The sequence below is a fragment of the Spinacia oleracea genome, chromosome 4 (assembly GCF_020520425.1).
Source record: "Spinacia oleracea cultivar Varoflay chromosome 4, BTI_SOV_V1, whole genome shotgun sequence".
NCBI classification, from domain to species: domain Eukaryota; kingdom Viridiplantae; phylum Streptophyta; class Magnoliopsida; order Caryophyllales; family Amaranthaceae; genus Spinacia; species Spinacia oleracea.
In genome coordinates, this window is record NC_079490.1 from 122,003,761 (window position 1) to 122,021,759 (window position 17,999).

Genomic DNA, 17,999 nt, shown 5'->3' on the forward strand with positions numbered 1-17,999 from the left:
TGAATTAGAGAATGCTCTAGGCAAGAAAATTAAAGCACTACGGTCTGATAGAGGCGGTGAATATCTGAGCTACGAATTTGATGACCATCTGAAAGATTGTGGAATCTTGTCAGAATTGACTCCTCTTAGAGAATACTCTATGCAAGAAGATTAAAGCACTGCGGTCTGATAGAGGCGGTGAATATCTGAGCAACGAATTTGATGACCATCTGAAAGATTGTGGAATCTTGTCAGAATTGACTCCTCCAGGAACACCTCAATGGAACGGTTTATCGGAATGGAGAAATAGGACCTTGCTAGACATGGTGCGACCAATGATGGGTCAGGCCGAACTTCCAATAAAATTTTGGGGACATGCACTAAATACAGCTGCACTCACACTAAATAGAGATCCGTCTAAAGATTTCGAAAAGACTTCATATGAGTTATGGTTTGGAAAGCCTCTAAAAGTGTCTTTTCTTAAGATTTGGGGTTTTGTAGTATACGTCAAACAATTAATTTCTGACAAACTTCAACCAAAATCTGACAAATGTATCATTGTGGGCTACCTAAAGGAAACAAAGGGGTATTACTTCTACAATACATCTGAGAACAAGGTGTTTGGTACTCGAGATGTCATTTTGGAAAGAAATCACATTTTCAAAATGACAAGTGGGAGAAAAGTACACCTCGAAGAAATTCGAGTCGAACAACAAAATTTAGAGAATGATCAAGATGACATTCAGGTTGAAACTCAGAGATCTTTAGATGTATCTGGTGAGAATCAAGAACCGACTAGAAATGTAACCCCGCGTAGATCGCATAGATAAAGATCTCAACCAGAAAGATAGGTAGGTACTTTGATGAATGAGAGCCATGAAGTTCTATTGCTAGAAAGCGATGAACCTGCGACTTACAAACAAGCTATGATGAGCCCTAGCTCCAAGCAATGGCAAGAAGCCATGCAATCTGAATTACACTCCATGTATGAAAACCAAGTTTTGGATTTGGTGGATTTTCCAGATGGCTACCAAGCCATAGGAAGAAAATAGGGTTTCAAGTTGAAAAAGGACAAGGATGGAAACTAGAAGGTTTCAAAGCTATATTAGTTGCGAAAGGATACATGCAAGTCTACGGTGTAAATTACGATTAAACCTTTTCACCAGTTGCAATGCTAAAGTCTATTAGGATAATGTTAGAAATCGCTGCATATTACGATTACGCAATGTGGTATGTCAAAACCGCTTTCTTAAATGGCGTTTTAAAAGAGAATGTGTTTATGACACATCCTGAGGGTTTTGATGATCCAAAGAATGCTAAAAAGGTATGCAAGATTAAGAAATCCATTTATGGATTGAAGCAAACATCAAGGAGCTGGAATATATGTTTTGATGAAGCAATCAGTGACTTTGGCTTTGTCAAGTTCGCAGAGGGATCTTGTGTATACTAGCTAGAAAGTCAGTGGGAGACAAATTGCTTTCCTAGTATTGTATGTCGACGACATATTACTTATCGGAAATGACATTCCTATCTTAAACTCTGTCAAGATTTGGCTTGGGAAATGTTTTTCGATGAAGGATATAGGAGAAGCACAATACATATTGGGCATCAAGATCTACAGAGATGGATCTAAGATGATGATTGGACTTAGTCAAAGAACCTATGTCAATAAGGTGCTTGATAGGTTCAAGATGGCTGACTCCAAGCGAGGCTACCTACCCATGTCTCATGAAATGACTCTAAGCAAGACTCAGTGTCCAAAAACACTAGATGAGCGAAGACGAATGAGTGGGAATCCATATGTATCATTGATTGTTCAATAATGTATGCTATGATATGTACACGCTCGGATGTTTCATACGCACTCAGTGCCATAAGTAGATAGCAGTCAGACCTAGGAGAGGCACAGTGGACTGCTGCCAAGAAAATTTTGAAGTACCTGAAAAGACACAAAGATGATTTCTTGTTTTATGGTGGAGATGATGAATTAATTGTTAAAGTCTATACGGACGCAAGTTTCCAAACCAACAAAGATGATTTCCGATCACAGTCTGGGTTTGTCTTCTGCCTTAACGGAGGTGCAGTAAGCTGGAAAAGTGCTAAGCAAAGCAGTATTGCAGATTCTACAACTGAAGCGGAGTACATTGTTGCACATGAAGCAACAAAGGAAGCTATTTGGCTAAGGAAGTTCATTGAGAACTTGGTATAGTCCCCTCCATTAAAGAACCAATAGCTCTATATTGTGACAATAACAGGGCTACTGCACAGGCAAAAGAGCATATACACCACCAGAGAGTCAAATCCGTGGAGAGAAAAGAAGTCGAGATAATCAAGATTGGAACTGATGACAACATCTCAGATCCATTAACTTAACCTCTGACGTAAGCAAAGCACAACTTGCACACTACAGCTATGGAAATCAAGCATGTTGGAGAATGGATTTGATGTCCTTAATGAAATGTTTTAAAGTTTTAGAGTTTAATACTTTGTAAAGAAATGAATACATTAATTTTTTTCATTTAATTGTATGGTTTATTAAATGATGAGTCTTTTCAATTTGACAAATATTTAAGATAAACTGTCAGGACCAGTCCAGTGACTAAGAAATGTCTATCAAGTGAACTAGAATGTCAAAAGTTTAAAATGGTCCCTATTCGGAAGTTTTCAATAAAGGTAGAGGCATAGAAAACACTAGACGACTAGAATGCAAGATGACTAGTAGTTATGTTTCTTGAACTATGTGGACATGGCCATGTCGCAATCATTTCCATAGATACTTACTTGATAAGATTAGTATCGGACAGACCTATGAAACTTTACTGTAAGAGATGAAAATCTGTCATAACTAACTTTCATTATATTATTCGACACTAATCCTCAATACCTAAGTGATTTTAGATTACTTGTTTGAGAACTGGTTACTTTGACGTTGTCAAGCGTTGCATCGTAAAAGGAGACTATAACGTCAATGCTCAGGTAATAACCTATCAACAAAGTCTAACCTCAAGATCACAATATTGGGATTGTCCTCCCATAAATCGGGATGAGATGCCGAAAGTTGTACTAGGCCACTCGGAGAACTAGAAACTGTAAAATGCATGACCATGCTCAGATGAATCATAGGCTATGATTATCTGTTTATTTGATCAGTTGAAATCTGACACCAAGAAATATCTCTGGACATAATAAGGATGACTACTCTTACCTTATGATCATAAGCGGTCATCAAGCGACAAAGGAATTAGGAAATGCATACTTGTCCCTAAGGAAAAGTGGGAATTAGGAAATGCACACTTGTCCCTTGGTCCAAGTTTACATTTAATGAATTTTATGCTAAGTCTAATAAATGCGGTTCAGTATTAATTAACAAATTAATAATTCAATGAGATCAAGTGATTTGAATGCCTAGCTAGAGGCCGCTTCAGTTCAAGTGGAATTAATAATATTAATCCACAGCTTACTCTTGGCTGAACCCGTAGCGTAAACAGATCAAGTATTTAAGTGAATATATTATTCATTAATTATTCCATTTATGGTCATTCGAAAATGATGGATCTTAGTTCCAGTGAGAGCTAAAATCATCTTAATCCAAAGAAAGAATATTTTCCGGAATTGAAGATATTACGGAAAATGGAAATATGGTACATAACGGAAATATAAATATTATCCAAGACGAAGATATCACAGGAAACGGAAATATGGGTTGTATCGGAAAATATTATCGAAAATAGAAATATTGCCGAAATTGGAAATATTGCCGGAAACGGAAATATTCTCGGAATCGTAAATATTGTCAAAATCAGAAAATATTGTCGGAATAAGAAATATTATCGGAAACTTAAATATTGTTCGAATCGGAAAACTAATCGGAAGCACGAAGAGCGACAGGCCGGCAAGCGAGCCAGCCCATCGCAAGACGAGAAATGCCCGCGAGCTCGACAAGCCAACGCTAGGCACAAGGCCCAGCGCCGACACCGAGCGCGAAGCCCAGCGCCTAGCGTAGGCAGCAAAGTAACAACGATGGACCAGAGACCGAGCAAGGGCTGCAGCGCGCGCCAAGGTAGTGTGGCCTGCAAGGCTGTGTTGGCGGCAAGCAAGCCTTGCCCTCCAAGGCTCAAGGCCCACACGCATAGCTTAGGCGCCAAGTTACTTGGGCCATAAGCCGTTCGTTTTCCTAATCCCACAATAATTAGACTTCTAGGATAGATGTAAATACTTAGTGTTTGATTATTCCTAGAGTTCTAATAAATATAATTAAAAAGAATCCTAATGGGTTTAGTTATTTGATTCCTAGTAGGATTTAACTTCTATATATCCACCCTATAAATATGTGGTTCATGATCACAATTTATATAACACACAATACATTAAATTCAAGGGACAGTTTAATATTTGCTTATCACCTTTGTGAGTTTCCCGAGTGCATAAAACTTTAGTGAATATTCTAGTTGGTTGAATCTAAGGCGGATCCGGACGTACTGTGGACTATCTACGGAGGAGCGACATATGGAGTCATTTACTTGTTCTTGTTCGGTTCGGGAGTAGCTAGGGAAGGCACGCATCACATAGTATGTATACAAAATTATATTTGTGTTAATGGACTATGTCTCAATTAATTTGGATTCTTGACTTTATGGTTTTTCCACATAAATATATAGTTCATAACCTTACAACCCCTACCCACCCCCCTCCCACCCACCCCCCATATTTAATGTCTGGTTTCTTCCCCTATGTTTTCGCTGTTTTTTTTCTCTCTTTTTTCCTTTGGTTTTTTTTTTCAAGTTTACAATTGTGGAGGAAAAGTTGGAGCAGTATTTATGGTGGTGCATTTGTAGGCTTTTATATTAGGGTTAAATTTTCACCAAAAGGTAGGAGGGAAAGTGTGTAAATTTTTCATTAATTTAAGTTTTACATTTTTGTAATATTTCCCAAATTTGAGAGGGAAAATATATGCTGGAAATTTTTTGGTGTAAGTTTTGAGAGGGAAAGTGTAAATTTAATTTAATTTTAACATTGGTGTAAATTTATTTTTTTAATTTAATATAACATTAATTTAAATTTAAAGTTGAATGTATGTTGCAAAATGGCGCATAAATGTTGAATGATTGCTGCCAACAAATTTTGCTGGAATTGTGAACCAGCAAAATTTGGGGCATAAAGTGACGTGGGATTTATAGGAAATTTTAGGTTTAGATGCTTCTATGGTCCCATGAAACCCCCCACCCCCTACCCCTTTCAATGTTTGACACACATCTCACTATCTATATTAAAATAATATACCATTACCAACTACCATCTAATTAAATAATAAGTCAATTACAATGTATCAAATTTTGTGCCGCTCAATGCGTTTCGAGTATTCCGGAATGGAGGGAGTAGTTATTTATTGATATATTGTTCAAAGAAAAATTCTAAAAAAATAATATTACGTAGTACAAAAGATGTAGGTTGCCTTATTTTGAAAGAATATAATAATTAATTTTTATGCAAATAATAATCAGGGGCATCGATCGCCTGGGCCTAAATACTAGTTTAACATCAATAAAGGAGGCACAAAAATCATTAAGGGTAGTAGAGTTATTTCATAGAGGGACACTAAAGAGTCAAAAACCTCAAGTGTTCCTTTCTAATAGACTACAGTGAATGGTCCTTCAAATTCGAATGTCCAACATATAATAGTAATACATTTCATCATTTTTGTGTGTATTTGGGAGGTATTTCAGGATTAAGAGAACTGCATTTGGGAATTAGCAGTTAAGAATTTGAGTGAAACATTATATAGGGGTATTTTATGTAAGAGTATGATTAATTTCTTGTGTGTATAATAAAACGTATAATTAGTGAAGCTTGAGAAAAGAGTTAGAAAGTAAAGTCTTTTAGTGAAGCATAGAAGTAAGAGAAATAACTTTGAGGAAAGTTAGAGTATCATAATTAACTAATGAGATAATAGTTGTTGGGAACTTGATTTCGTAGAGGAACTCAAGAAAGACTCACGCATAATAGGGTTTTCACTGTTGATGCTAACCGCAAACAAGAAATATCACCTTCTCTTGTCGGGAGATTAAGGTCCCTAAGGGTATCCCTTGGGGGATGGCTGACCTCCTACGATTGGAGGTCTCGCCTGTGAACGAGTAATTTCTTAGGAAAATACCACTTTGAACCCATCAATTAAAAATTAATGAGAAATGAAATACGTAAGCTAAACAGTAAATAAAGATGAAAAATATCATACATTGATATGTAAAGAAAATTGAACAAACATTAAATCACGAGAATGTTACCTACGTGGTTGAATGCTTGAAAAAGTAGAATGACGTTGGAAACTAGAGTTCTTCAATACATGAATATTCTTAGAACAACGATATTCTACTACTAGGATACAAAGCCTAGGGTTATGCTACGGGCTAAGGCTAAAGCTAGAAAAAAACTATAAATTTTCTAAGCTGTGTTTTTTGGGTCTCCCTTACTTGATCGTCGTTGCTTGCTTTTTATACTTCTTCCTTCCTTGCCGCTTATATGGGAGTTGTGGAGAGATAAAATTTATCTCTCTACAACTTCTTAGTTCACGAGGCGGTTCCGGACACATGGCAGTTGTGGCCACATCACCCACTTCGCCTTCTTCAACCATTGTCTCGCGGCTTCCGTATTTTGGCTGGTTTTGGGCTCATAATTTCAATGATTCCATGGTTCTTCTTGGGCAGACCTTGACTTTTTCTTCTAGGCTATCGTGGGTTTGATCTTGACACGTTTTATTGAGCTTCGGTCCTTATTTGTTGGACCTTTAGAGAATCCATGTACCCTTCTTAAAAGCATAACTAAAAATGTGTATAATAATCAAGTAACAAAGTTCTTTTCCTGTTATATATAGTGGAGAAGTTTAAATCAAAATCCTTTTGTCGGGGTTTTTCATTTCCTATTGGTCGGGCTACAATGTTTTACTTGTATAATCTCCCAAAATCTTTCTTTCTAATTGCTTTGTATTCCGTTTAATTTGATTATTATACAAAATTGACCGCAAGTTCCATATTACAATTCATCCCGCATTGTACTATTCAATCCAAATAATAAATACTCCATCAAACACCACATTACGTTATAAGATTATTTATAATGAACACTGCTTATATTTTGGAAAAACCAATTTCTTTAATATATGATTGTCTTTTAAGGCCATGGACATCAAAGAAATATTAAAATTAAGGAATAAGAAAATATAGGTTATTTTACACCATTTACATGCCGACTCTTAATGGGTTACTAAAACTAGGGATTTTACCGTACCTCTTATACTCTTATATTATACATATCTTTCTCTGGTTTTAACATCTATACAAATAGTCGCTTCTTTATGAGGAAATATAAATACTCAATTTGGGAAGAAAATATATATTTTTTCAAAGAAGCATGGTTTAAACAAATTACATAATGTAGGAAGAAAATTATAGTTTCACTTTCCAAATAAATCCAAACATTAAAAGTATTAATAATTCTCCAATAAAATATTAGGCTTGCAATAATTTTTTTTAAAAAAAAGATAAATAACAAACAAAAAGATTGTGTTTAAATATGAGAACTTGCAACATGCTACACCCCACAAAGAATCATCCCAAAATCTTCATTTTAGCTACTAAACAAGCAAGGGATGAGGCGAATCGCTAAAATGCAGATTCCATATATGAATCCACCTGACTCATGAAATCGTCAATCCCAGTCATCGCCTCATTACCAAGAAACTGGTTGGGGTTCAAAATGGAAGTGTCGACATCTTTTGCAATTGAGTTCGTAGGAAGAGAAATATTGTTATTGTTATTTCCTCTTTCCATGACCCTTATACGGTGTTCGATACACCTTAATCTATTCTCTATCACCAAAATCAAGTATTTCAAGTCATTAGGTGGGACTTGCTCGAGTGTAGATCTACAATTCATAATATCAGTCGCAAGATTCTCCATTTTAATCTCTCGTTTACTCTTTTGAATCTTCTTTAGCTTCTCTTCTGCCTTCTTAACACTTTGATCCAAAAATGTTTTTTGATTCAAAAACCTTTCAGATTGATTTACCTGAGATTTTCTTTCATAATTGGAGAAGATCCTTGTCACTTCCGCTTTTGATGAAGGCCACACAATGGGTTTTTTACCATCTTGTCCATAAACAATGGCACAAGCATCTATGCCACACAAGACACTGATTTCTCGTGTCTTTTTTATCAATCCTTGCGCTCTCCTTGCGCATGTGGCTCTCCTATCAAAGTAATTTTCTATGTATGTTATGTTAACCTTCTTTCTATCCATTTCGAGGACGACAGAAACTTGGTTTATTTTTGTTCTCAAACTTGGTAGGTAGGTTAAAAGAATTTTGTTACTTTTGAAAAGATGGATGGTTAATTGTTTTAGGCATAAGGAGAGGCATTTATAAGAATAAATTAAGCATGCTTTTTTGTTTAAAATAAAAATAATATGCTAGCAATAATAACATTTTAGAATCGTTATTGATAATGGAATCACAATTTAAGTAATGGCAACAAATAATTACGTAATAGAACAAATCATTTTGTTATGGAAATGATATATTCTTAGGGTTTGACATTTTTGGAAAGCTTGCTACGATACTAAACTTGAGTAATATTGGAAAGAATAATAATCAAGAAATAAAATAGTATTTTGTATCATTAATGTAAAGTGTTTGATAAACCTAAGTATATTAATCATGCATCAACAATATTAAACTTATCTCACGCATTTAAATATTTAAAGCAATAAGTAAATAAATGCATAATATTAAATGTGATTAAATATGGTCCGACTTCATCTTAAAACTTCAACTTTAAACTCCGTCTTGAAAATGGGATAGAACCTTCATTCTTGAACTTCGCCATCTTCAACAAAATATGCCTTTGCATTAAAATAAATAGCCTAAATATTAAAACATGCTAACGGTGCACATACCTTATTGATATTAGAAACAATGGTATTTTAGCCATATTATACATTCAAATTCATGGTTCGCAAGCCATATTTACTATACTATTTTGGGCCATACTAGTCATCACTTGGAAACCTGCCAAAAAATATATCGATGTATCCAATATATACCATTCATCTGCGCATTTATCAAGGAGATCTTCCAAAGCAAGTAAGAACATATTTCACATCACGTACTAATTGCACAAACTAACTAAGGCAAATCCGTTTACCAATTATTTGACCTTATTAAAATTAATCGAGTAGTCAATCCTAATTAAATTAATTAATTGATCTAATCCTTAATGTATTTAATTCATATATGTTCAAAATCCCCCATTCAGACCAACATTATATACTTTACTAATTTTAAAACAACATTGTCTTTCTAGCTCAATATTTAATAAAAAATTTATTCTTATATAATCCCAAAATCGGGGACTTTAGGTTGACTAACATAATTAGTTAAAATTAATTCAAAGTTTTAATGTTATTATTTATAATTATATAAAATGTCATGTTTCTCCCTTAAAATATTGTTATGTCGTAAAAATTAAAATCTTAAAATTCAATTTCGAGAATTAATCGTAAGCCCACAAGCCCAGCTCATCGCTCACCTGAAAGCCCAACGCACAACAATCCGAAGGCCACTGCCATGTGTGCGCATGGTTGTGTGATCTAGGGCATGGGAGCTTCATAGAATCCTCTAGACATCGCATGCCTTGTGCGGCATCGCAGTGTGCACAGTGATGCATAGCAACCTGCACATAATGCACGCACCATGGCACCCGCCCTCGCCCATAGTAGCTGCTAGCATGCCACGAGGGATCCCTACCTCGTCCTTTCTCATAGCACTGATCGCTCGATGTGTGTTATTGTTTTGCCCTTCCTCTCGCCCACGCACGCGCTCCTTGCGAGCCACGAGCATCGTTGTATGCGTCGCTATAGACGCCTATATTTGACCTCTGGTCAGATGCGGTAAGTTCAATGATGAAATCAGACCTACTTATCAACGCTATCCCAAGTAAGAAATGAGCATCCTGAAGCTGGCTGAAATGATCTCGGAATCGACATTTCCATTTATAGTTGCTATTTATAGTAACTGCAATTCCAAGTAGCTAATTAATTTAGTAATCGAATAAGATAGATATTGACTAAAGGTTAGAGTTGCACTCAAACCAACCCTCCAAAAAGAGATAAATCCGTAGAAAAGAGCTAAGTTCGTAGAAAAGAGATAGATTCCGGAAAAACCATGAAAGATCTAGAACGCGCGTAGATATAATTTCCAGTGCTAGAATTTTCTAGCGCTTAGATGGCACGCGCCACTAATGTCCAGCGTTTCACCCCCAATAGCCATTATTTCCTGGCGCTGCTGGTTGAGTTTCACCCAATCATAGTAACTGATAAACTTCGCGAATATTATAAAGATGACGTGGATAAAAGAAGATCTGACGCTCCCTAGCCAGCGCCAATAAATTCTAATGCTATCCTGGCAGGCTCAAGAAAAGACTTGTGATGGCTTTTCATTTTCATCCAACTTCTAAGTCTTCAGATTTCTATCTTTACCAGGCCATTTTCACTACAAAAAAGGGGCCTAAAACCTCTAGAAATCGGTACCAATTCCCGAACAAATAGTGACCACACCCTAAGCTTGAGTATTAACCTAAGTTTAAATACGTCCCAACATTAGCAAAAGCCTACCCCTATTAACTCTTGTTACAAAACCTCTTTCTGTATAAACACACAAAGCATCTCATTTCTATTCTAGACTATAGCCATATTTCTAGTCTAAACCAATAAAATCTAAAGGGAAACTCTGGAGGAAACACACCAAGATTCGGGAACATTCAGTCAATTGCCAAGAAGCTCAAAGCACAAAGGAGATCTAGAAAAGACAAATGGTAAGTGTTCCTGAGACCCGCAGTATAGCCTACGCTATACTGTTACGTGAATTTTATTTTATCATTTCCCTCACCATAAAAACTGTTCACATAAATCTGCTTTATTAATCACGCCTAATAAGATAATCGCTAGACAAATCTAATTAATGTTAAGAACCTTTCATCAATCTGAATCACTCTGTTGACGTTGTTTCGTTAATATTTTTGCATTAAAATCAATACAAATTAGTAATTTAGTATAACGCATGTCCCTTTCGTTGCGATGTGTTAACTAGTAGGGACTGTCACATGGGCTAATGTTGGGCACTCCCGGTATTATTAAATGTCCCCCGAATACTGAATCTCTCATATGCGGATGTACATTGATCAATATCAAAACCAGGGATCACAAGCGAATATAAGGGCATTATGGTAAAATACGTGAGCTTGAGTTTCGGCTGCTACTTGTTTATCACAATAACCGGGTTTCATAAGTTTTCCTAAATGTCGTTGAAAACTGAATGGTGACTCTACAATATAGTAAAAAAGAGGCTACGACCACCCAGTTAGTCATCTTTTACTTAATATTGATTGCCACATCCGCGATGGAAAATTGTTGGACTATTAATTGGAAACACCAATCTTTCGACCCCCTCACAATCGCCGCATCACTCGAGTGCACGTCTCTAACCCGCATGATTCCATCACGAGCATTGCTTGATCAAGCGCACATGTCTTCCCACGCATAAATATACAAGTGCCACACTGGCAGAGATTCCTTGCTCGAGCTTGTACGCGCATAGGCGCGTCAGTGGCCGCATGGCCACAAAACTTAGCTCGGCTTCGTGCCTTGCCTCGTGCCTACGCTATCCAGGGTCATATGATTTTAATGTAAAAAATATATATTTTTCAAGATTCATGACAAACTCATACAACATGTTAATTTCGTGAATTTAGGGAAAAAATTGATAATTTAAAAAATTGAATTATTTTAATTTGGGGATAAAATTAAGATTCATAAAATTAAAAATTTAAGCCACAAGTTCACAATTTATTCAATGGGAATTTCTAGGTCATTTTCGAACATATATCCTAATTAAATTCATGTTTAATTAGGAAAAATTCGAAACAAATCTAATTTCTTAAATTTTTCAACATGTTAGTTTGCATAATTAACGATTTAATCCCCAAAATCATTAAACATATGCAGTAGATCAAATATATAATTAGATTTTACAAAAAGAGAAACGCAATTATTAATTTTTACATAATTAAGAAAAAAAATGGAAAACATAAACGCTCAAAAAAACATACCTCTGGTTAGAATTTGACGATTTAAGGTGGCCAACTTAAAGTCTTTTTTAGAATGTCGTTTACATGCAAAATTCAATATTATTTATAAGATTTCAATCGTTTTCGACAGTTAGGTTATGAAAAATCTAATTGACATGTGGAAAAACTATAATCACAATCCAAGTAAATCACATAATCAATTAGCATGATTGAGTATACATACAATTAATCATGCGTGCCTTCCCTACCTACTCCAAAACCGAACAAGAACAATTTTAGGACTACAAATGTCGACCCTCCGTACAGAGTCCACAACATGTTCGGATCCGCTTTAAATTCGACCAAGTAGAATCTCAGTGTAAGGTTTTTATGATTATCGAGATCTCAATTTTAGGTGATAGACAAAATTATAATTATCCCTTTAATTATAAGTTACATGTGATTTTGTGTGTATAAATAATTTGGCCTAAAGCCCTTATTTCTAGTGATCAGAATATTCAAGACTTTCCGCAATCCCTTACACTACTAGAATAGGAAACTAGAATTAGGGTAAATATAGGAAACGAAGCCAATAGTCCATCAAGGACTTAACTGGACATGTGTGGAAGACTTGTGGCCCAAGTAACTCTATCTTCAAATTATGTTGGCGCCAATGTCAAGCCACATGACTGCATTTCACTAGGTTAGCCCATGCGCGCTTGTGCGCGCTGCCCTGCTTTCGGGCTGGTGCTGCTTAATTGCTTGCGTGCTGCCCCATGGGCGCTAGCTTGCGTGCTGCCTCCGGGGTGGTGGCCTAGCTTGCAGTGGCCCACGCATTGGCGCTTGGACGGTCTTCGTGCGTCCCATGGACCATGTTGCACGCGGCCCTTTGGCCCGTGCTTCTGTCTCATGGATCGAGCTTCGTGTTTCCGATTCGATTTCCGATTTCGCTAATATTTCCAATTCGAACAAGATTTGCGTTTCCGGTAATATTTCCAATTCCAACAATATTTCGGATACGAAAAATATTTCAGTTTCCAAAAATATTTCCGATTCCGGTAATATTTCTATTTCCGAAAACATTTCCTATACGAACCACATTTCCGTTTTCGGCAATATCTTCGTTCCCGGCAAATATTATCGTCTTTTCTTTTTGAAGGTTTGCTTAGTTCCCACTGAAACTAACATCCATCAATTCCGAAAATCCATATATTAGAGTGTTTATTGGATATTATAATCAGCTAAATACTTGATCCGTTCACATACACTTTCTGTGACCCTACGGGTTCAGTCATGAGTAAGTTGTGACATTAATAATATAAATTCCATTTTATTTGAAGCGGCGTCTAACTAGGCATTCAGAGCACTTGATCTCACTGAATAACTAACTTGTTTAATTAATTTGATCCGCAATTATTAGACTTCGCATTAAATGAATTAAATGCAAATTTTGAGCAAGGACATATTTCCTTCAATCTCCCACTCTTCCTTAGAGATAAGAGTGCATTTCCTTATTCCTTTGTCGCTTGATGCCTACTCATGAACATAAGGTAGGACTAGTCATCCTTACTATGTCCAGTGGTATTTCTCGGTTTCAGGTTTCGGCTGATCATATATATATATATATAATTGTAATTATATATATGTATATATTTGTGTGTGTGTGTGTGTGTGTGTATGTATGTGTGTACGAATTAGCATTCCTAAAAGTAGAGAGGCACATACCTCAATGAGCTGTGGCAGAGCACACAAAAAATAGAGGTCATCCTCCAATCACGACCGTCCTGAACTCTCACAACCCTGCTCATGTGGCTGATGAAGTTTGCATAAGCTGGCTCGCCCCAGCAGCACGAATCCATCACCAAAAGATCCCGCACTAACGGGATCATCTAGGGGTCAACCTTCTTAGAATAGTTTGACAAGATAGTCAAACTCAGAAATGGCAAATAGAATATGCGGGAATATACCTCCGCATCAGCATCAGGGTCACGACCCTCCTCTAAGACTGTAACCAACAAGGAGTAAGGCATCCCATTCCCCATGAACCTCTTCACCTTAGCTGTCAGATCAACACCTATGCAATCCATAACCACCTTATCCGTAGGCAACTCGGTCTCCGGAAGAGGAAGATCGAAGTACCAGTGAAAGAAATACCAATGAGGGAATTATAATCCTCAGGAGTGATAGTCATGTCACCCCAAGGAAATTGGAGAGTGTTGGGGGTATCCCACCACCACACAAGAATCGAGCCTAGAAACCTCCTGGACGCATTAGGGCACACCACCTCTCTAATAATAAGCACGGTCTGATAAATGGGACAAGCCTGCACTACCTCTAGCTTCCACAGATCTAGCGCATCAAGACAAGCCGCAAACACGGACCCACCGTAAGGCCCGAAAGCAGTGTCTGAACTAGCCACACTGGCCCAAAAATCGGACACCACATGATGTCCCAGATCGTGGTGCAAGTCCTCCCCGTCAAATTCAAGCGGGCCCAACCAAGAAGGCTCATCCTCAGGATCCCGCTCCCTCCTTCCAGTAGTTCGCTCCCGCGAAGTAGAAGGGCCCAAATTAGAAGGGCGCAAAGTAGAAGGACGCAAAGTGGAGGGACTAACAATAGATTCCCGCGATGCATGCGCGACTCGGCCAGTGCTCTCACGTCTCAAAGGACACATAGTATGCACCCGGGGCTCCACCACGTAGTCCGAGGCATCCTCCTCCTCAAAAGTGGTCGTATATCCATCCGACATGCTAATTTCACAAAACGCAAAAACTATTTCTATATTCCTTAACCCAACAATTAGCACATGCTATTTCTAAATTCCAAGTATCCAAATTCATAACAAGTTTTCCTTACTTGGTGGAGTCACACAATTTTGTTCCCTACGTATGAACATGCTGCTAATTAAGTTCGAAATTTGTAGCAAGCCCGTACATGACAAAATTGATTAAAACAACCCCTAATAAACCATGTTAACTGCAAGCAACAAGCCAAGAACACTTAGATTGCATCCCAACATCAATTCGTAAGCACACTTGGGGGCTAATTTTGAGCAACCTCAAAATTTCCCAAAATCAACATAATTGCAAAAATTAACAATCTAGAATGCTTATATATGTTACAAACATCACATATAAGCAATCATTTGAAAGAAATTGGGCGAAAATAAAATTAAAAAAACCCCCAAATTAATTTGAGCATACATTTCTAAACGAATTTTACTCAAAATTAAGCCAAAATGCAAGTAAAATCCAAAATTACTTTCATATTTTTGATCTAGGGTGAGTTAGGAACAAACTTGGTGAAGAAATTGGCAAAATCCGAGCAAAAACGGGTAGTATGTGTTGAGAGAAAACAAGAAAATCACGAGAGAAGCAGCGAAACAAGGGAGAAGAAAAAAATCTGGAACCCGTATATAACAAAAACTAGCGCTGGGTAATTTAAGCGTATTCCAGGTTTGCGCTAGCAATTTTTGGTGCTACATTTACAAGCGCTTGATTTTCCTAGCGCACGAAGATTTTGCAGGCAGAAATTGTCGGGCCACCTCGCCTTTCGTACACCGCAAATAACCGTCAGGTTTTACTAAATTTCTTTCCCGCGGAAAAAGCAACAGTTTTTCAAATTATTTTTGAAAATTAATAATTTATTTACCTAATCCATTTACAGACGACGGCATTCCGGGAAAAATCGTGACCCGTTCAGGTAACGACTTGAAAAAATGATTTTCTTGTTAATTTTTTTATTCTTTATTTTCAAAAATAATTATTAATTTTAAAAGTTCTAAGTTACATTTCCATTTACTGAAATAAGTTTAAACTCAGTTTTCTGAAATAAAAGTTTATCAGTTTTACTCCGATTCCCGTTTCCATTTCCAGTTTCCATTTCCGTTTTTGTTTCCGCCTCATTCCCGAACCCCTTTCAAGGTTTATTAGTTCCTCATTAATAAAAACTTCATTACTCTAAACTTCGAATTCCGAACTCCGAATCCTTTTCGAGGTTTATTCATTCCTCCTTAATAAAAATGTCATTACTCCGAACTTCGAACTCTGAATTTCGAACTCCAAGCTCTGAACTCTTACCCTTTTTTCGAGGTATATTCATTCCTCGTTAATAAAATGTCTTTACTCCGTTTTCGTTCCTATTTTGAGGTTTGTGCATTCCTCTTTAAAAATGTCACAAGCGTTATCCAAGATTTGATCAAATTCCTGATTCGAAATTCTCCATTCACCCTCTGAACATCTTCAATGACTCTGTGAGAAGTATAAGTTCTGGTTAAAAAAATTCCCAATGACTCTTGAGGGAAATTGTTGACATTCCTAGTGATAACCCTTAAGTCACATGCTATCACTCGGGGGCTCGTGAGACCCTCTTCCAAATTTGGTCCATTCCAGACTGAATTTCCGAACGCACTTCGTCTACCAATACTTTGATCATCGTCTTAATGCGACTCAATTAAAGTGGAGGGCTAATTGTAGGCACCTGCATTTGTCCCCTGGACTGAAGCGGTGAGTTTAATGATGAAACCAAACACTACTTTTCAACACTTTCCTAAGTACACAAGGAAGGACTTGTGACTTACTAACTTAATCCCGAAACCTATATTTCCATTTTTATATTCCCATTTACAGTAACTGATATGCTTAACAGCTACCAGATATAGTAATCGTATAAGATAGTTATTCAAAGTGATTACATTGCACTTCAATTGATCCTTGAAAAAGATAAGAGTTTCACCCCAAGCGATATCACTAAGAGATAAAACTGTGAAAGAGATAATAGTCCGGAATAAACCCGGAGAATCTGGAAAAACCCGCATACAGGTTTTACCAGCGCTAGGATTTTCTAGCCCATAGCATACACGCACCGCTAATTTCTAGCACCCAGACACCAGCGCTATTAATTACTGGCGCTACAGTTTGGTTCTCAGCCAATCACGACACGAATAAACTTTTCGAATGGGTTGTCGTTGACTCCGCAAACACCAGGTCTGGCGCTGCCTGGCAAGCGCTGGTTATTTCCAACACTAACTATGCTAGCGCTGGAAATATCTGGCGTTGCCATTTGAGTTTCATAAAAACTCAATCTCTGCAAAAGTCTATCTTAATTCGACCGATTACACTATAAATACAGCCCTCTAGAATCCGGAAATCAATACTAAATATCAGCCAAATACCCTCTTAAGCTTGAGTATTGACCGAAGCTTTAAACTCGTCTTGTATCTTTGATCATTCTGCCGTATTAACTCTTGTTAACCAAAAACTGTGTCTGTCTAAATAGTCAAAATCGTCCCAATTACTGCCGAAAATATAGTCAAATCATAAGCCTAAACGGAAAAATCTAAGGGGAAACTCTGGAGAAATTGTACAATGAACTGAGAACAGTTAATCAGTTACGGTAAGTTCGAAGCAGAAAAGGAAATCCAGTAAAGACAGGTGGTTAGTGTTCTTGAGAACCGTAGTATAGCCTAAGCTATACTGCATCTAACTTGAAATTATATTTTACTGCTTTCGTCACCATATAAATCTGTTCATATAAATTTGTTGTACCGAGCACGCCTAATAAGATAATCTCTAGAAAGTTAAGCTCCTTAAATTAAGCTAAATTATTATTTTGACGTTGTTAGTTATTACCTGTGCATTAAAATCGACTCATTAGTAATGTAGTCTAACGTATGTCCCTTTCATCGTCGCATTGAACTAGTAATGATCGCCGCGTGAGCTAATGTTGCGAAATCCCCGTATTAGTAAACGTCCCCCGAACTCTCAATCTCTACTCCGCCGGATGTACGTTGAGCGATCTCCACTTCAGGGATCACAAGGGAACCTAAGGCCGTTGTGGTCAAATACTTTCGCATGGGTTTCGGCTTTACTTGCGAATCACAAGAACCGAGTTTTGTCAATTTTCCTCA

The 17,999-nt window shown here is 37.1% G+C and overlaps 1 protein-coding gene across 1 annotated transcript; it reads right to left on the reverse strand.

Annotated features, from left to right (window-relative positions):
• Window positions 1-7,634: 7,634 nt before the first annotated feature.
• On the reverse strand, window positions 7,635-8,302 carry LOC110784050 (agamous-like MADS-box protein AGL80). The gene has a single exon (XM_021988453.2). The coding sequence runs from the start codon at window positions 8,268-8,270 to the stop codon at window positions 7,635-7,637; it is 636 nt and encodes a 211-aa protein (XP_021844145.1). The 5' UTR covers window positions 8,271-8,302.
• Between the last annotated feature and the right edge of the window lie 9,697 nt (window positions 8,303-17,999).

Bases quoted from the DNA above. Each gene is read 5' to 3' on its own strand.
- LOC110784050 (XM_021988453.2), bottom strand. From the start codon at position 8,270: ATGGATAGAAAGAAGGTTAACATAACATACATAGAAAATTACTTTGAT.